This window comes from Phytophthora infestans, genomic scaffold, assembly GCF_000142945.1.
Source record: "Phytophthora infestans T30-4 supercont1.9 genomic scaffold, whole genome shotgun sequence".
Classification (NCBI taxonomy): Eukaryota; Oomycota; class Peronosporomycetes; order Peronosporales; family Peronosporaceae; genus Phytophthora; species Phytophthora infestans.
In genome coordinates this window covers 3,701,666-3,720,120 of record NW_003303750.1, presented here as the reverse complement: position 1 = coordinate 3,720,120, position 18,455 = coordinate 3,701,666, and the positions used below count along the sequence as shown (strand labels likewise).

Below are 18,455 nucleotides of genomic sequence, written 5' to 3'. Positions count from 1 at the left end.
TCGCGACTTCCGATAAAGTACGATAACCTGAAACGGCGCAACTTCGGATAGCGTAGCGTCATGGTGCGAATGATACATGCGCTTTGACTATTGTCGCGCTGGTAGAGCCACGAGTATTCACCTCGGTCTTATGAGAAATGACGAGGTAGCACCAGCATGAAGAGTTGCGAAAGGGCTGACCGCTTTTCTACACTTTATAGACGGAGGCGATCGTGTGGAAGCACGCGAGCGAGTGTGAATTGGCGCAATTGGCTACACGACACTCGGTGGACGACTGCAAAAGGTGCAAAGACAGTTTGCAATGAGAGCATGGCGCAGCTGGATGACGCGGCTACTGTTGCTGAAATGTTGAATGCTGTTGATATGTTAGTGCGCTGGCGGAGATCTTCGAGCTGGATCTTTCGGACGAGAAGCAGAGCTTTTTGCTCGACTTCCACCTTCACAACTATTCATATCCTTTCTTCCTTCACACTGTCTAAGTTGCAGCTTATGGACTGTCAAGTGCATTTTCAGATGTGAGTTAAGGACTTGGATAGCTTTCCTTAACGAATGGAGGTTATACGTTTTGCAGACAGAGGCACTTCGAACTCAACCAGACGTCCGTGTTCCTCGGGATCTGCCAGATGCTCATGAAGCGTGACTTCGCGCGGGACAGCAAGACCGACCTTAAGAGTAGTTTTGAGTGTTTTCAGGCTACTCTGCTCACACACAGCGTCAATCGCTCACCAAAGAGGTAAGATACGTCGACTTGAGCGACGCGACGCGTACGCCATACAGCTCACCTCCTGTCGACGTCGTATTGGCAGTGTGGGGATCTTTAGTCGCGAGGAAGTCGCGGTAATTGTGGACTACGTCACGAACTCGTACTATCGACATTTCCAGCTCTACAAGTGTATCTTCACCCCATACTACCACATGCACTTCGTGCAGCGCGAGATCAACGACGTTCAGACACCTGAAGCACCGCGTCCACTCTGCCAGGGATTTCTGCACACAGCCAAGCCGTTGCCGCCCGGTGAAATCCTCGAAGAGCACGACACAGAAGAGAACTTAGAGCCACTCAGCGTAGTCGAATAGCTACCATGCAAATCTATATATTCTCGCTCTTCATTTGCCTCATTGCCTCCCGCTTTACGGTATAGAGTAGCGAAAACTACTCGAACAAATGCTTGTACTTGGTCTGCGAGAGCTGCACGAACTGGTCGTACACGTCCAAGTCAAAGTTGTCACCGAAGAGCGTCGTCTTGAACTCCCGGATGGTCTCACTGTCCTCCACGCGGCCAATCACCTCCACTACTTTGCTGCCATAGTCGGTGCCTGGCTGCGTCTTCACGTTCACGATCTCACCGTCCTAGAGAGTTACAGTTAAAGGAACCACATCAACCTCTTCGACGAATGGAAATGACTGGTGGTCTTACCGAGGTGCGCAGTACAACGGCCGTGGGCGAGTGACTCTCCACAGCGCCGACGAGAGCGACTGTGTGGCCTACATAGGCACCCATGGTCTTCTTATTGACGCGTGGGGACGTCGCGTTACCAGTCGGAGCACCGCCAAAGTCCATCTTGTCACTTGGTATTTATTTGAGTTGGCGCCAAAAGCTTGGCATCCACAATTTTTTTAAACCAATATTTCCACAAAATTCCTTAAAAAATACAAAAGGCGAGCTATGAACAAAATTCTCGACAGCAATATCTGGGAGATCTATGCGCCGGTCGTAATACGACTCGTACATGTACATGTATGTGCTGCCGTTAGGCTGTTTAATGCCACCCAAAACTGGCATAGCAGGCAGTCTCTAAATTTAGCTATAAATACACAGGTACAAAATGTCGATGATATCTGATGTATCTCGAAGATTATACGATAGAGTTGTCTAAAGAGACCAAAAGTAAGGTAAGTTGTAAACTGAATATTGTAGGCAGGCTAAGCTTTGGTTAAGTTTACAAGCTATAAGTCACCTATGATAAGGCTATTTAATGGTTTGCCTCGGACGACCTCCCAAAGTGCGCTGCGACGTAGTTCTGGTAGGTCTCCCTCCCGACGACGGGTTTCTTCGAACGCCTTGATCAGAGCAGCGTAGGTGGGCAATAGTGTGTTTCGTGGTCTCCAAAGAGTCTCGTAGGTAGCTAACAACACCAGGAACTGCTCTTCACGGTTCTTTTTGCGTCGGGCGATTATGTCGATCACAGAGCAAGGAACTCCGGTCAGGTCCGTCTCTTCCCCTCCAATCAGGAGTCTCTCTACGAAGCAAGTAGAGGGGAGGTCCTCTTCTGATAGAGGTCCGTCGTCGTCTACACCCGGACTCGACTGGACTCCCTCGGGTACTTCAGAAGGGAACGGTCGACTCCATCGCCCTTGGAAACGTTTCAACCTATTGACGTTAATGGTCACGACCCGATTGGGGTGAGAAGGGATGGCTACTCGATAGGAGTTCTCTCCCACGATCCCGACCACACGGTACGGACCATGCCACGCGAAAGCGAGCTTCTTCGTGGTCTTTTCCCCGCGACGAGCTCAGAAGTACTGGTAGACCCACACCGGGTCTCCCTCCTTGAACTTAATCGGTACTTGGTTGCTCAGTCGTTGCTCGTGTCTGCCCTGGGCCTTCAAGAGTTGGCGCTCTACTAATCGTCTCGTATCCCGTAGAGATAAGAATAGCTTTCGTCTGTAGCTAGCGACTTCGTTACTCTTCCATCCGTTGTTCGTGTTGAGAAACGCGAGGTCCAGAGGTAACACCGGGTCCCGGCCATACAGGCTGAAGAATGGTGAGTCCTTAAGGGCCTCGTGATACGACGAACGATATGCGAACAGTACTCGGGGAAGGTATAAGTCCCAGTCGTTCTGAGCTTCGTTGACATACATCTTAAGCATCCCGATCAGCGTGCCGTTGAAGCGTTCAACTAGCCCCTGAGTCTGAGGATGGTAAGCAGCTCCAAACAACTTCTTGATCCCGAGTGTATCGTAGAAGGATCGTGCCAGGTTCGAGATGAAGTTGGATCCTTGGTCGCTCAGTAGTTTCTCGGGGACTCCGTGCCGCGAGATCACTTCGTTCACCATAACTTCCACGAACGTTACAGTGTCCAAGCGGGCCACTGGGAACGCTTCGACCCATCGAGTGAAATATTCAGCGAAGACGTAATTGAACTTGTTGCCTCGAGGAGTAGCCACTAAGGGACCTATGGCGTCCACCACTAATAGCGAGAAAGGTCCCGATAGTTCTTGTACGGGCATCCTCTGCATTCGGCCATTTCTCCAAGGGCGATAGCCTTTACCACTGCCGCACACGGTGCATTCCCGAACATATTCGGCCACATCCTTCTTCCACCCGTGCCAGTAAGCGTGCTTGCGCACTTTGTCGAGCGTCTTAGTAACTCCGACATGAGCGGCAAGTACATCCTTATGACAGTGATGTAGTACCGTCGATATGAAAGGCAGGGGAATCACAGGAACTTCAAGAGTAGACGCCGGTCCAGCGCGAGCCTTCAGGTGTACGCGACGCATGAGTACTCCGTTCTTTACCGAGTAGTTAGGCGCCATTAGCAGGATTTTGGTGCGCATTTGAGGGTCCAGAGCTAGAGCTCCATCGCTAAGGAACGCTATCATAGCTTGGATCCAGGGAGTCCTTTTCTGTTCTTCCACGAAGCGAGTTTGTTGTAACCCGAACACATCAACGGGGGACACTAGGAGTTGGTCGGTAACCTCTTCTTCGTCGGGGAACGGCTCGGGTCTAGCTTCGCCAGCGTCCTCGGGCAAGGTCCCTGAAGGGAGCAGAGTCGAGTCGAGAGTCGTAGTCTCCCCGACTTCGACAGTACAAGGAGGGGGCTCGTCAGCATCGTTGAGTAGCTCCGCCATAGAGATAGCATTGATGGTTTGGGTATACAGCCTGGACAGACCATCCACATGACCCATCGAAGTACCAGGCTTGTGGAACACCTTGAAACGTAATTGAGACAACTCCATGGCCCACCTAGCCAGCTTAGCGTTGCTCGTACGATTAGTTTCGTTGAATACCCCACGTCAAAGCTTTGTGGTCCGTGTATAGGTCGAACTCGCAACGGTCCAGGTAGCAGCGGAACTTGCGCGTGGCCCAAACGATACCCCAGCACTCGATCTCCGACGTACCGTCCTCCTTATGGACCCAGTTCTTCTCGGAGCCAACTAGTAGCTTGCTCGCATAGGCCACGACTCTCTCGCGCCCCTCCACGGTTTGCATCAAGCATGCCCCTACAGCGAGCTTAGACGAGTCCACATATAGAAGGAAGCGCTTCGAAAAGTCGGGATACACCAGGATGGGAGGTTCCACCAGCTTACGCTTTAGTTGCAGGAAAGCGGCCTCGCAGTCGTCGCTCCAGAAGAATCGGGCCCCTTTCATCTTAAGCCGTTCGATTGGGGCCGATATGGCTGCGTATCCCGGGATGTACCGCCTGAAGTAACTAGTCAGACCCAGGAACGCCCTCACAGTGTGCAAGTCGTGCGGTCTGAGCACGTTCATCACCGACTTGACCTTTTCGGGGTTGGGCAATATGCCAGACGGAGTGACGATGTGACCTAAAAACGCTACCTGGTCGCGTGCCCACTTGCACTTTTCCATCTTGAGCTTGAATCCCGCCGACCGGAACCGTTCCAAGACTTGTTTTAGTCGTACTAGGTGGGTAGGAAAGTCTTCACTGAAGACCACGCAGTCGTCGAGGTACACTAGACAAGTCCGCCACTTAAGGTCAACAAGCACAGTCTCCATCAGTCGTTCGAAGCCCGGTACGGCATTACACAGTCCGAACGGCATTACGAGCCACTCGAAGAGACCATATTTGCAGGTGAAGGCAGTCTTCTCCACGCTATCAGCAGCCATCGGAACATTCCAGTAGCCGGATGCGATGTCCATCGTGGAGAACAGCTTAGCGTTGCCGAGTACATCTAGAATGTCATCGATGAGCGGCATCGGGTAGCAGTCCTTGATAGTCACAGCGTTCAGTCTTCGATAGTCGATGCAGAACCGTATCCCGCCGTCAGGTTTGCGGATCATAAGCACCGGGCTCGCCCAAGGGCTAGAAGAGGGTCGTATGAGTTCTTGCCTTAAGTATTCTTGTATCTCGGATTCCATCACGTCTCCTTCCGCCTTGGACACTCGGTAAGGGGGTTGCTTTATAGGCGAGTGCTCTCCAGTATCAATAGAAAATTCGAGCAGGTTCGTCCGTCCGGGGCGCATCGAGGTTTCGACGAACATGTCCTTGAACGGTTGGAGGAACTCCGTGAATATTCTCTTCTGTTCGCTCCCCAATTTAGACTCGTCCAGGTCGACGTAGAGTTCCTCCTTGAGTACTTTGTCCACCCCTGGTATGGATTCTTGAGCGACTTCGGTCGTCGAATTAGAGGCGCTAAGGACCGAGTGGATCCACAGGTCTTGAGCTCTTTGGTCCCTAGTCTGGGCCTCGCCGGGCAGGGCGATTCCGTGCTTTACACTCGCAGCGGTTTCTTGCTGAAGCGCCGACGCTGGGATTACCGTAACACTCGCCAATCGGGTGCTTCTCTTGACGACGGTGTTCTCGATAGAGGGGTTGCATACTTCCACGATCACTAGGTCGTTATACACAGTGCACAGGGTCCTAGCAACTTTAATGGAGTCATCCAGCGCAGAAAGCCCTTCTATGAGGACGGTGGTCCCGTCGCTCAGTTGACCTTGCACCTCCGCAACTACTAGAGCTTGTCCACCAGGGCAGAGTCGAATGGTAGATGAGATGCGGGACAGGTAAGACTCTTCCACCCGAGGAGACCCCAGAGGGAACACCTCTCTCGTGTCCTTTAGCGTGACTGTATTCTCGTCCAAGTCCACCACGGCGCGAAAGTCCTTGAGAGCGTTGGTGCCCAGGACTGCGTCGACATGTAGTTTAGGCACAACGGCAAACGGTATTCTCTTCTCGACGGAGCCCAATGTCACCGGCAAGTAGATTACTCCTTCTATATCGAGCGCAGACCCGGACACACCGTTCAGACTGCCAACGTAGGGCATTAGAGGCGAGTTAGTTAAGCCGAGACGCTTCAATACCCGCCTATGCACTAGGCACGCTACGGCCCCGGAGTCGATGAGAAGTTCGGCCGGGAGGTTCTCGATAAATCCCCACGATAGAGCTTCCACGCCCCCTACCGATCCGATCACTCGCTTGCCGAGGGGACCGATTCCTTCTTCCACGTCAGCGGACCAGTTATCAGTGGCGCTCGGTACTTCTACCAAACCTGGCTTGGGGCGAGGGATAGGAGCGTCAGTGACGACGTTCACATAGCCGTACAACCCGTTTTCCTTATCTCGGGGAGAACAGTTCGGTCCGAGGGCTTCGGTACGGTTACCGAATAGAGAGGAGCAGTCGAAACTGACTATCTTCGGCGCAGGAGAACCTCTAGGAGCAGGATCTTTCCAACGACAGCATCGGCAGGGTGAACTCCTCTCGAGGATCTTCAAGCGGAGTTCGTCAGCCTCTTCCTCGTAAAGGTCCGCAATTCTTTTAGTCAGTAACTCTTTCGATCGTGAGTCAGTGGGAACAGCGAGGCTATTGATCCAGTCCTCGATCCGGCTTAGGAGATCTTGGAGCCTAGTGGGGGGCGGGGAGTCATCTTTCTTTTCTTCATCTAGCGATCCTTCGCCAATACACCCTTCACACCAGTCACCTCTACTTGAAGCTTCAGCCTTTACGAGGAAGTATACGGCTCGTCGCACTATGGCTCGCCAAGGGTCCGGCACGATACCGCGAGAGTCCAGCAACTCGTACTCGGTTTCACCGAGTTCGGAGGGCCTTTTGGGGGAACTCCCCAGGGTTAGCGCGATATTGTCTTCCACTACAGAGGGGTCCGCGGGACACTATTCTCTTGGTAGAGGAGGAACTCTCAGCTCCGGGAAGTGCACTACCGTCTTCGGCGCGTCCTGCCACGAGAACCTCTTCGTCGCGGTCCCTCCCCCTTCGTCGCGGTAATCGGAGTCGTCCGACGTCACAGAGTTGATCCGTACTGGCTTTTCATCTTGGAAATTACGGTTGGCTCGCTTCGCTTCTCCGACGAGGCTAGTGTCTTTTGGAACCATTCCAACCAGTACTCAGGAGTAGATAGTCGACCAGGGGAAGAATCTCGGGTCCTCGCTAGCTGTTCTTCGGGAATGCCTAGTAAGTCACTTAACTCGGCAAGAGACAATTCCTTCGATTGTTCCGCATTCTCAACTAACCGGCGCTTCAGTTCGACTTCATCGAGAGGAAACAGTCGGTCTTCGAGCTCTTTGTCATATTCTTCTTTCTCTTCGGAAGGCTTACCTTCTTCCAACGTATCTAGTTCCTCTTTGGTGAACACCCTCGCGAAGGAAGGCTCCTTCTCCGGTTCATTCTTTGGAGACTTAGTACTGGCGACGTCCTCAGAGTCCTTTTCGGAGGCGTCGTCTCTCTCAGGAGGGGTCACGTCTTTTTCCTGCCCGCGTGGGTCCGCCTTTGGTACTGGAACACTAGCTTTGGTAGCTCCATATTGTTCCCGGGTTGGGCTTTCGAGTACCTCCGTCACGTCTGGGGTTAACTCCTCCTGTATAGGGCCGTTATTGGACTCACCTTTTTCCTCGTCTTGATCGAGCACGCTCGAAACCACACTCTTGTGGTTCGTTGACGTCGACGGGTAGTCTCGTTCCGTCGAGGACGCCTGAAGTAGCGGCTTTTCCGTCTCTCCTTCCTTGCTTAGTTTTTCGTTCGTTGTTTCGATCTCGCTCTCTTGGTCATCTCTCGTAACCACTCTTAGGTTCGTATTGGAGCGTTCGTCGACGTGCGCAGCTATTGCGGGACCGTCCCTTACGGGTCCCGAGCCTACCTCTTTTACAAACGCTTCTCTCTCCGTCTTCCAACAGTCGTTGGGGTTTGAGACTACCGATACCCCGTTCCACACGGGCGCCGTACGTCCTTCATGCTCAAACGGCAGTATTTCTTCAGTTCTCGTCATATGTTCATTGCTTACGTTCGTTTCATTTCTTTCCGGTAAGGCGGAACTCATCCCACCTCCAACAGGACACACTTCATACCTCTTGGTCGACTCCTCCGCGGAGTTCAAAGTGTTCCCATTTGTGTCGATCCATAGACAAGAGGAAGGAGCGACACTCCCTTCCCCTCCCTCTCGCCCCCATCATTGCTGGCTGGGCGCTTGCCCTAGGACAGGTCCCACCGTTGCCCCTGTCGGACCGCCAAGTCTCTTCAGTGACGTCTTTAGAGGGCACTCCGCCAACATGTGACCCGATTCATCACACAGGAAGCACTTGCGTCCGTTCCTCGGCTGGGTGTTCCGGAATCCGCTAGGAGGGTCACGCTCACATTCAGGACCGATGTGGCCCACTTCCTTACAGTGAGGACATGTGGCTTTGCCGCGGCGACAGTGAATACGACTACACCCCAGAGTGTGACACCGACCGCACACGAGAAGACCATCTTGGGTTCGCAAGTCCGGACCCACACGAACGCCCCTGATAGGCGTAATAGGAAGCGTTCCGATAGGCTGATAGTGCAGAGAGGGGTTCGGATCAGGAGGAGAGTAGGCAGCAGCTACATTCATCGCAGGGGAAGCATAGGCGGTCGTCAGAGGACGCTCCATCAACTGCTGTTGCTGTTGAAGTTGTTGCTGTTGCTGCTGAGCGAGTAGATTCTGCGTCAGCTGCATCATGTTCATCATGCGTTCGAGGACAGCGTTCTCTTGGGAAGTTTTAGGGGACGGCACATTGTCGAACTCGGAGTCGTCTTCAACCGGACGGTGCATATTCTTAAGGAGCAGCATGGCCACAGCCGCAGGGATGGAGTCAATCATTGTCGTGGTGAGGGCGTTCCTCCAATCTCGGTTCCGGAGTCCAGACAAGAAGTACTGGTAACGCATCTGAGTGTCGTAGCACTGAGCATCATCGCAGAGACTTGAAATCATGTCGCCCCACACTTCGGCGGACATTCCCCGGGGTCTTTTAGTGTTCTTCAGATTCTCAATCAGTTGCAAAGGGGTCTGACTGATGAGCTGGTTGTGGAACCGAGTTCTCAGAGCCTCAAAGCTGTTGATGCGCGAGTACATCCACCAATCTTCGCCGACCTTGCCTTTCAAGCACTCCCTGAAAGCGCTGAGACGCAGGGGTTCGTCCAGCCCTATCGTGGCGTTCTCGAAAGCCTCCCAGAAGGATCTAGCTTTCTCCACCGACGCTCCTTCCGAGTAAAAGGGTTGGAGCATGCGAATTGCGTTTCGGATGTTAGTGGGCATACCATACTGGCCACTAGTAGACGAAGGCGTATTACCATACGTAGGCGAGGAGTAGTAGGAGTTACCTCCATATTCCCCATACGCAGGACCCTGGTGGGTTCCGGCAGAAGCCGTAGTTCCTCCGTTTCCTTGTGAAGCTCGGGTTGTTCTCGTAGGGTCGACTCCGTACGCGACTCCGCTGGTAATCGAAGTTCGAGACCCCAGGCCTTGGGTAGGAATTTGAACGGTAGGCGACGAGACCTGGAAAGGAACCCTCTGAGGAACGGGGACGGTTACCGCTGGAGCGTTCTCCCCGCCTCCTCGCAAGTTACCGGAGGGCTGGAGACCCCAAGGAGGAGCGTTAGAGGTCCTCGGAGGAATACTTGCCGGGGAAGCACGTCCACCGTTTTCAGGGACAGTTGGTAGGGAGAAGAACGGGTTGAAGTCCTGTCCATATGACGTATTTGGGGTTCGGATTGTGAAACCTTGGTACGACGGGATTGCAGTCCTTACTCGAGTCGTAGGAGGGGGAGTCCCCACAAGACCGTTTCCACCAGTTCTCTCCATAGCGGCGGCAATTTCAGGAGGGGCCATGGATCTCAACCAGTTGAGGGAGTTAAGCCAGCCTTGCACCGTACCTCGGCCGCCTCCGCCGTTCAGGGTCAGCATCGAGTCCAACTCTTCCGAAGTGAAGGTCGCAGGGACCCCGGAGCCCAAAGCGTCCGCGGGTGGCTCGACACCGGCACTAGCGTTGTTCCCCCCAAGTCGGTTAGCCGCTTGGTCTATGATATTCTGCACGTTTTGCAGGCCTTGCGTAGTCGACAGACTGGGTCGCATTCTCGAAGGCAGACTCTCGGTCGGGCCTTCTTCTTCCCGGACAGTGGCGCTCTCATCTTCTCTGTTGCTAGTAGCCGACATCTTGTCCTTCTTTCTGACGTTCTCCGCGAGACTTCACTTGGAGCAAGACCTTCTCCAGCTAGCAGACTACCCTGCTTCTCCACCAGATGTCGTATACCTCCTTTTCCTTCAAGGGTCGGGTAGTCCGCGGCTGTTCAGGGAGTACGGTCTTGTTCAGTGGCTGCAGGAACGGTAGATAGGAACACTAGAGATTTGAAAAATAAAAGTTTGTTGATTGGCTTGGCTTCCTCTTGAGTAGAAGGAGGGAAATATAAGACTGAGAGCTAACCGGAAGAGAGGCCTAACACCTTCTCGACCTTACATACACTACACTACATATTAAAAAAAGGAAGGATTCACTTCGTTTGTTGTCGGCCTTCGTGGGACAACGGAGAGCCTCTGGGAAAGGGCTTGATGTCGCGAGGTGCTTTTGGTCCCCGACGCCAAGACTCCGGCGTTCAGGGGTCCCCTTATAAGACCACCCTAACGGGCTCGGTCAAGGGTACGTGCGAGGTTGAGTTCAACGGGAACCACCCTGACGGGACGGCGGGGCGAGGAGTGATTCCAGGGTCTCGGGTCATCCCGACGGGAGGCAGAGCTCCTGGAATGACCCCTCCGTTCCCGGGTACGGGACAACATTTGCTCAAGGAGCGACGACGGCCAAGGTGTTGCTGACTCGATCTCCTCCGTGATGATGCCCCCATAGAGGGCTGCTCGATGATGTTCGCGCGTCAGCAAGGATGATTGGCTCACACAAGACAGCGAAAGCGTGACCTATATACCGACTTTAATTCATTTGAGTATCGACGCGACGTACATTCGAATGTTCCATCCATCAACCATTACATCAGTTAGATCATCCGTAATCGAGGAATAGTGTACATTTATGGGCTTACGTCTCCATTTTCGAGGGTTCTTTGTGGTCTATCTGCATACGGAGGGTCAGTCACAGCACGCCTTAGGGCGGCTTTAAGGGTCGGTCGTAGCAGGCGCTTCCACGCACAGAATGATCGGTCACAACAGGCCCCATTGGGTGTGTCGGAATCGCTATGGTCGGTTCGGCTACTTGCCTTTCTCACGAATCCGTTTCCGTGGTAGATGACTCAGCAAGCATTTGCAGATTACCGTCCGGTGGGCTTTTAGTAAACGTGAGCCACGCTTGCACTGAAGGTCCGCTGAATGTGTGACCACCGGCGCTAAGAAGAGGATGCAACCTTTGTGTTCATTCTCGTGACTATAAATACACCGATCTTTCCTCATTCCCTTAGCATGTATCGCGTATTAATCTTGGAAACCGTTGCCGGCCAGGATTATAATTATGGAAGCGTATATGATTCCAATCCTGGATAGTCCAGGATTTTGTAATTAAAAAAAAATGCTTTCCAACCCGATTAATTCCGACTACTCTTAATTCCGATGGAGGGCGAATTGGGGTTTCATTTTGGTTTCGTACAAACGTGTCTCAAGCGCCGGTGGCGAAAGCGCCGAAGCAGGGCACACCGACGACAGCGGTGCAGGAGCTGCGAGCGTGTCTGGTGCAACTGGTGGTACGCGAGCGTCGTCCCTCCGAAGACGTGGTCCCGGACTCTCGGATATGGCTAGTGGCTCTGTTGCATCAAGATAAGTGGAGATGCGGAAGTAGAGATTGGAAGTGATCATGGAGACGATGAAGTGAAAGGAAGCAAAAGCAGGTGTGGCAAGTGGCAGGGCGAGTGGTAGCGAGGGATCTAATTATGACGATGATGTCTCGGACAACGCTATTGATGATGATATGATTGTGGTGGAACCTCTGGCGGTTTGGCATTCTAGTTGGGACGCCTGGCAGTCTTACTTTACTTTCTACTGCGATCGGACGATGCAAGTCTTGCCTATAAAGGAGACTATGTCTCGTTTTGAGCGTAACAAACGCTTGAAACGAGCAAAAAAAGGTGCCGACGATTCACAGTTGGCAGAGAGGGTTTTGACCCATATCAACGTACATACATATGTACTCACGGCTGGGAGAAGTGAAATCGCGGGGCGAAGGCAGCCGTCCCCGCCAACATATCCGGCTCACTGACTGTCCATTTGGCTTTGTAGTGCAGTGGAATTTGTCTCGTGCAGAGTTGCAAGTCAAGAATGGCGTCTTCAAGCACAATCACAGAGTATCTGCTGCTGCCTTTGCAACCTATCCGACTTCTCGAGGTGTTACTGAACCTTTAGTGGGGGCCCGTGTAGATGGCATGTTGGCCGTTGGTGCCAAGATGTCGAGAATCTACGACTACCTTCTCGAACACGACCAAAATGTTATACAAGTGGATGTGGACAATTTGGCGAGAGATCACGCTTTGAGCTTCGCCTGGGTGAATGATAATGAGGCCATTGCAAGCGAGATTGCTCTGCTTTCGGCTGCTGCGTCGGAGAACGTGTCATCTGTTGCCGAAACTGAGGCCGGTGAGACTGGGGTAATCTCTTTGGCTACTGCGCACATGCGGCGAATGTTTGGACGCTTCAGCGAGATTTTGATGGTGGACTGCAGCCATAAGACGAACAGGTAAATGATTGGTGCCAAATGCAGGATTTTATCAGAACTAAATCATGATTTATCCATGACTATATTTGAGATACAACTAACCGTTGCTGCCCTTCATGACCCGGAATGAATTTGGGGAGGGCTGTGTAATACAGCAGTCTTTTATCGAGGCTAATGGCGACTAGCACATGGACAGAGCTATTGACCATTTCAAGCGTTCACATCCTACCAGAATCGTTTTGCTTCGGGTAATTGTCGTGGAGAAGGACCTCAACGAGATCCGCGTGGTCGAGACGCATTCCTCAGACGCAAGAATTCTCATGTGTCACTTCCATGGGATTAAGTATTTGAAAGCGATGCGCTCGAAACCAGTTTTTGGTAAGATATCTGGGGGGGGGACGCAAGTCAAGTAGATGCAAAATGGTTTACGCACAATCTGAAGCTGACTACGACTCGAATTATGCTTCTCTAAAGGGTTTGTGTGAAAGGATTAGAATGTCGGTATTTTATGACTACTTTGAAAAGAATTGAAATGGATGCCAAGATCGATGGGTCATGTATCGGCGTCAATCCTACCATATTTCAAGAATAACACAAACAATCGGCTTTAAAGATTTTTTGGAAGACTCAAGCACAGTGTCGACGGCTCGATGAGTATGTCAAGCTGTGTTAAGGCTTTACTGGCCTGCGATCGTCGCAAGGAGAATGAGTACAAGTATCGACTATCCAGAATTGATATGTCTGCGAACTCTGATTATGACGAAGAAAACCGAAACGTCCTTAGATTTACGACGTAATATGTGGCCGATCCGATCCAGCACCAATATCCTTGCGCGCTCTAGAAATTTGAAGATTACACTTTTACAAGAATGTACCAGGATCCTGACATCGTTGGAGTGAGCGGAAACTCCATACACTACACGTTAAGGCTGGATGATTGACGATGTGAGTGCGAGTTCTCTACTTCTGTGAGCCTTCCCTGTCGACGTACAATCTCATACAGGAAGAAGAATTGTGTCGCTGGATCGTGGATTCCCCGGAATTGCATCCACGAAAGGTAAATAACATCCAGGATTTGTCCAGGATATATCCACGATTATTTCACGTTTAATTCATGGCTTGATTGTAGGTGGACAACTCCTGCTAAGCAGCTGAACAAAGTCCGTCAGTTTGCGTATGAGAGGTTCGATAGTAATGAAGAAAAAAGGAGACCAAGACTGTGCGTTATCCGGCTGAACGATGTCGAGAAGAAGTTAGGGCGATCCACTTAATCGCAAACGAGCTGGCGACATGGACGAGGAGAAGGAGCTTGAACAAATGCTGGAATTTGTTCTCCGCCAATGAAAAAAACGCTAGACAGCGCAGTATTACTGGACATGACACACTGATTGGTGGAAGGACACCTATATCAGCAGTGGAATAGGTAATTGTGAAGAAGATGACCACGAAACGGGCGATGATCACGAAACGGACGAGGCATCACTGAAAATACGCCTGAACCCAAAGTCGAAAAAGATGGGAAGACAAAAAAAACAGAAGTAGGAGGTAGCTGCTAGTGCAAAAGTAGACCGGAAATGGTTTGAAGCTGTGGAGAAAGATCGTAAAACAGCTGGCGGAATAACGCTGAACGACCTTATGTCAGCGTTGGAGCGAGAAGAACCCTCACTGTTCGAGACACAACGACGTTTGTCTGGAGGGATGGTCACACACGGTGATGGTGAAGCGAAAAAGCCAAAATTTAAGAGACTGAAGAATCCTGTATTTACCATGGACACATTTTATGTACTGCCGTCGAAGCTTCTAGAGCCGTGTTTGAGCTGCTCCTATAACCAAATACCGTAGCAAGCGCGATTGCAGTCGACGAAAATGATTCCATGAAGAAGCCACCAGCTAAGGAGTTGATTGAGTGCGTGCAGATCAAAGGAATCGGTACTTTCTCTCGTGGCCACTACGAGCTGTCCGAAAGAGCTCCAAATTGATAAGACACGGTCAAGCTCGGTGTAGACATTAATAAGTGGCTTATGGAATCAGCTCTTCCCTCCCTCCCTGCTGAATACCATGAGTTGGCAAGAAGAGTCTCCAAACAAATTGTGGATACATTTCCTTACAAAAGTCTCCCTGGGCCTCCAAATCTTAAAGAGTATCAGTACTCGTTATTGTACGAGCTACTCCACCTACTTGGCAATCGGACGCTGCAATTCAAGCTCTGTGCAACCGCTTGGTCGTGGATTTCCCCAAGTGCAGTGTTGCTGGATTTGTGTATGCAACTACCAAGAAGAAGAGGACTCGGACAAAGTGGAGACACCCATAGAATGAACTGTACGAGATCGTGTACTGAAGCAAGTAGCTGAACCAGAAGTGAATACAGTACCGCTTCCGCTGAATTATGGCAACTACCACTGGTGCTGTGTTGTGGTAAAGGTGAAACCGAAGCGGATCTTCTTGTACGATCCGCTAAATCAAGCGCTGTATATGAACCCCGCACAGGCCATCGCAACATATCTGAAACAAAGGCGGATTACAGGACTACGACGTTAGTCCGCAGAATAATCACATAACGTTCGACGGGTTTAGCTGTGGAGTCTACGTTTGTTATATGTTTATTCGACAAGTAACGCCTGGGCCTCCACAGGATACGAGCGAGGCCTCGTTGCCGAGGCGTCGTTTTGATCGATTCTACTACTTGCTCACGGGGCGACTTCTCCCAGTTCAAGGTCCAGAAAAGGTGTTGCGATGATGATATGGAGGATAAGGTACCAGTACCAAGTTCGGCCGAAATGGAAGAGTACGATGAAGAAGTGCCGTCAGCCTAAGTTGCGATGTAGGCTCCTAGTACCTTAGTCCAGCGTAATACATGTCTTGCATTCGTTGCTCCTGGTGTCCTCCTACCTATGTCAGTGTAAAAGTACTTAGCAGTTTTTCAACAATCGAAATTATGGTTATATCCACGATTATATTTAAAAAAAATCCAGGACACCCCCTGGAACACGATTTCGACATGAATAAATCCTGGGAAAATATTGAAGCTTTTACAGCCACACATACACGTCCTCGACGAATCTTACCGAACATTTCTCGAATCTTTCCATATCTTTCCACATATTCACTGTTTTCAGATAGGATGTCGTATCCAGGATTAATCCTGTAAATAACTACATGATTATCCTGGGCAGCATCACCCGCCATTAATCTGTAAGCGAGGGGGCTTCACCACGACGCGTTTCCCGAAGCCATGGAGCTGGATGACTTTGGTAGCGTAAAAGTGATAGCGTTCGTGTGGTATCGCTGCTGGAAAGCATCGCAATACGACTCAGTTTCGGTCGTATGCTGCTTGGGCGGCATCGAACTCCCAGATGTTGTGGGCTATCCCGGACAGCATCCAAAGCGTTCTTGCCGTCTCTGAAAGTGTTCATTTTGCTGGTTTCACCACTCCATACCAGGGCTTGGTAAAATTCAATAACCGTAACTATAACTGGCAGTAACTTATTGCAATAACTAATTGGCCCCCAATCCCCAATTTCATCCAATAAAACATATACTACTAGTTTTAAAAACCTATACAGTTGGTGGTTGGTATTCGTGGAAGCATGCCCAATTCGCTACAGGAGAGCACTTCTTTTCTGTCATTCCGCAAATTGCCGAAACCAGCACAATACCATCATTCTACGCCGCTCACCATGTCTTCAATCGCCCCAAGATCTTTTGCCAGAGCCCTATTTGTCCCCGATGGCGACGGATAATATCAGTGTCGGATCTGCTTCTCCCGTCGGAGGCAAGCTCGTGCCACTGGGTACACGAACCTGGTGGAACATCTCGTACGGTGCCATACCAATTCTTACGAGGACGAATTCCGGACGATTCAGCGACGAGAAGGTAGCCTCGACACTTTCGTGAAGGGTGATGAATGTTCCAGGAAAATTTATCACTGGTTGGACTGGATCATCATGGAGAACCGCGAACTGAGCATGTGTGAAAAGGCGAAAGCGCGTAAGTATACTCGTTCGAACCGAGTGAGCGTGAAGACGCTTAAGAAGAATATGTTCGGGCTGGAAAGTGTCGTACAGGGGCGGATCAAGTTGCGACTGCGTGGCAAGAAAATTGGCTTTGCTATCGACGCATGGACCGAAGACGGTACGAATTTCGTGGCGGTCATCGGTGTAACTGAGGACGACAAGTATCTTTTATGCTTTTTGACTCTGATGGACGAGTCGGACATGGGATCGGACGCGATTTTCGAGCTGCTTGACGACGTGTTAGACACATACGAGATCCATGCCTCTCAGCTGTGCTTCTACGTGTGCGATCACGCGTCTGTGAATGTAGCAATTGCAAACAGTCACTGGTTCCAATGATAGGGTGTGCTAGCCACCGATTAAACTTGGCCGTCCAAGCCCTCATGCGCGAGGACGACGATATATTGGATAAAGTCCATGCGCTCATGGGCAAGCTGAACACGATCAAGAACCGGCATCATCTCCGCGAGGTAAACGCTCTCATGCCCGTCTATCGTAATGCAACACGCTGGGGCAGCACATTCTCCATGGTCGACCGCTATTTTCGCATCTATTCGAAGTTGACCGCATCGACGACAAATTGGCGGACTTCATTCCCACCCCGCGAGAGAATGCTCGATGAGAGGCTCCGTATGAAGACCTCAAGAACTTGGAGAGTGTGAACAAGAAGCTACAAACGACGACGGTATCGGAGGTCTGGAGAAGTTTTACTACAGCTGCTCGTTCTCCTCTTGTCAGGATATTCTCTCTGCCAGCCATAAGCTTAACGACCTCATTCTCGAAGTCGGGAAATGTGAGCAAAGAGACTATAGGAGACAGGTACAGCCTCGTTCCAGGGTAATGCTTGATGACATGATCAAACAGAGCTCGCACATCAAGCAGGGACATGTGGCGACGGGACCGCAGGAGGAAGGTGAAGATGCCCATCAGTTCTTTGCCGAGGCTGCGTTGAGTCAGGAGGAAGTGACTTCTTCTGGAGAGGACCCGAAGTGGACCCCGCCTACATCTAATGACGTGGAGAGGCTGTTCTCACGTGCAGGAATTGAGTTCTGACGTCTGCGCCGAAGCATTAACCCAATGACGTTAATGACGATACTCTTTTTGCAGTTCAATAGGAGCTTGTAGGATGCAAGTGCGGTTGCCGAGGCAATTGAGCTGGGAAAGAAGCGGACACGAGTTCGGGAAGAAGAAAACGCGAACTAATCAGATTGGTAAATTTTCTCTGTGATTTTCGTACTGGTATTAAATACCAATAGTATAAATTCTCTACTATTAGTAGTTTTAGTCAGTATTTTTATCATCACAAAAATGTATCCGTCAGTACGATTGGTATGTTTGAGCTGGTGTTCGTTCGGGAGGTGGGGCGCGTCGGGGGGAAAGGCCCAGGTAAACCCTCCTTCCGATTCCAATGCGCGTATCCGTTTTGACTAGATTCCAGGTATTCGTTTTTTGAAAGTGCGAGGCGGCAGTGTGACGTACGCATCCATCTGTCACGGACGTGTATTGAAAAAAAAAACCTGACAAATAACACAATTATTAATTGGCGTGGGGTCTGCCTGGCAATCGATATCATATTAGATTTTACCAAGCCCAGTTCCATACTGGTACTGCGCGTGAGGCTCTGAGTATTCGCGCTCTGTATCGGTCGCTGCGCATAGGCGTCGGAAGGCCGCATCCACAAACTCTCCTCCATTCTCTGATCTTAGAAGTTTAAGCTGGTGATGGCAGCTTGTCGGACCGGCGGTTGACGATAGTCAGATAATACTCAAAACCTGCTGCTGCGTCTGTCTTGTTCCGTATGTAGGAA

The 18,455-nt window shown here is 51.0% G+C and overlaps 3 protein-coding genes across 3 annotated transcripts; 2 read left to right on the top strand and 1 right to left on the bottom strand.

Annotated features, from left to right (window-relative positions):
- Positions 1-60: 60 nt before the first annotated feature.
- PITG_06113 (uncharacterized protein) lies at positions 61-479 on the top strand (the record flags this gene model as incomplete). The annotated part of the gene is made up of 3 exons (XM_002998251.1): positions 61-63; positions 201-283; positions 371-479. The coding sequence occupies 3 exons, from the start codon at positions 61-63 to the stop codon at positions 477-479; spliced, it is 195 nt and encodes a 64-aa protein (XP_002998297.1).
- A 150-nt stretch (positions 480-629) lies between these two features.
- Positions 630-1,110, top strand: PITG_06112 (uncharacterized protein; the record flags this gene model as incomplete). Its single annotated transcript, XM_002998250.1, has 2 exons — positions 630-733; positions 807-1,110. 2 exons carry the CDS (start codon positions 630-632, stop codon positions 1,075-1,077), a joined length of 375 nt encoding a protein of 124 aa, XP_002998296.1.
- A 43-nt stretch (positions 1,111-1,153) lies between these two features.
- Positions 1,154-1,562, bottom strand: PITG_06111 (uncharacterized protein; the record flags this gene model as incomplete). Its single annotated transcript, XM_002998249.1, has 2 exons — positions 1,154-1,351; positions 1,419-1,562. The coding sequence occupies 2 exons, from the start codon at positions 1,560-1,562 to the stop codon at positions 1,154-1,156; spliced, it is 342 nt and encodes a 113-aa protein (XP_002998295.1).
- Positions 1,563-18,455: the final 16,893 nt, after the last annotated feature.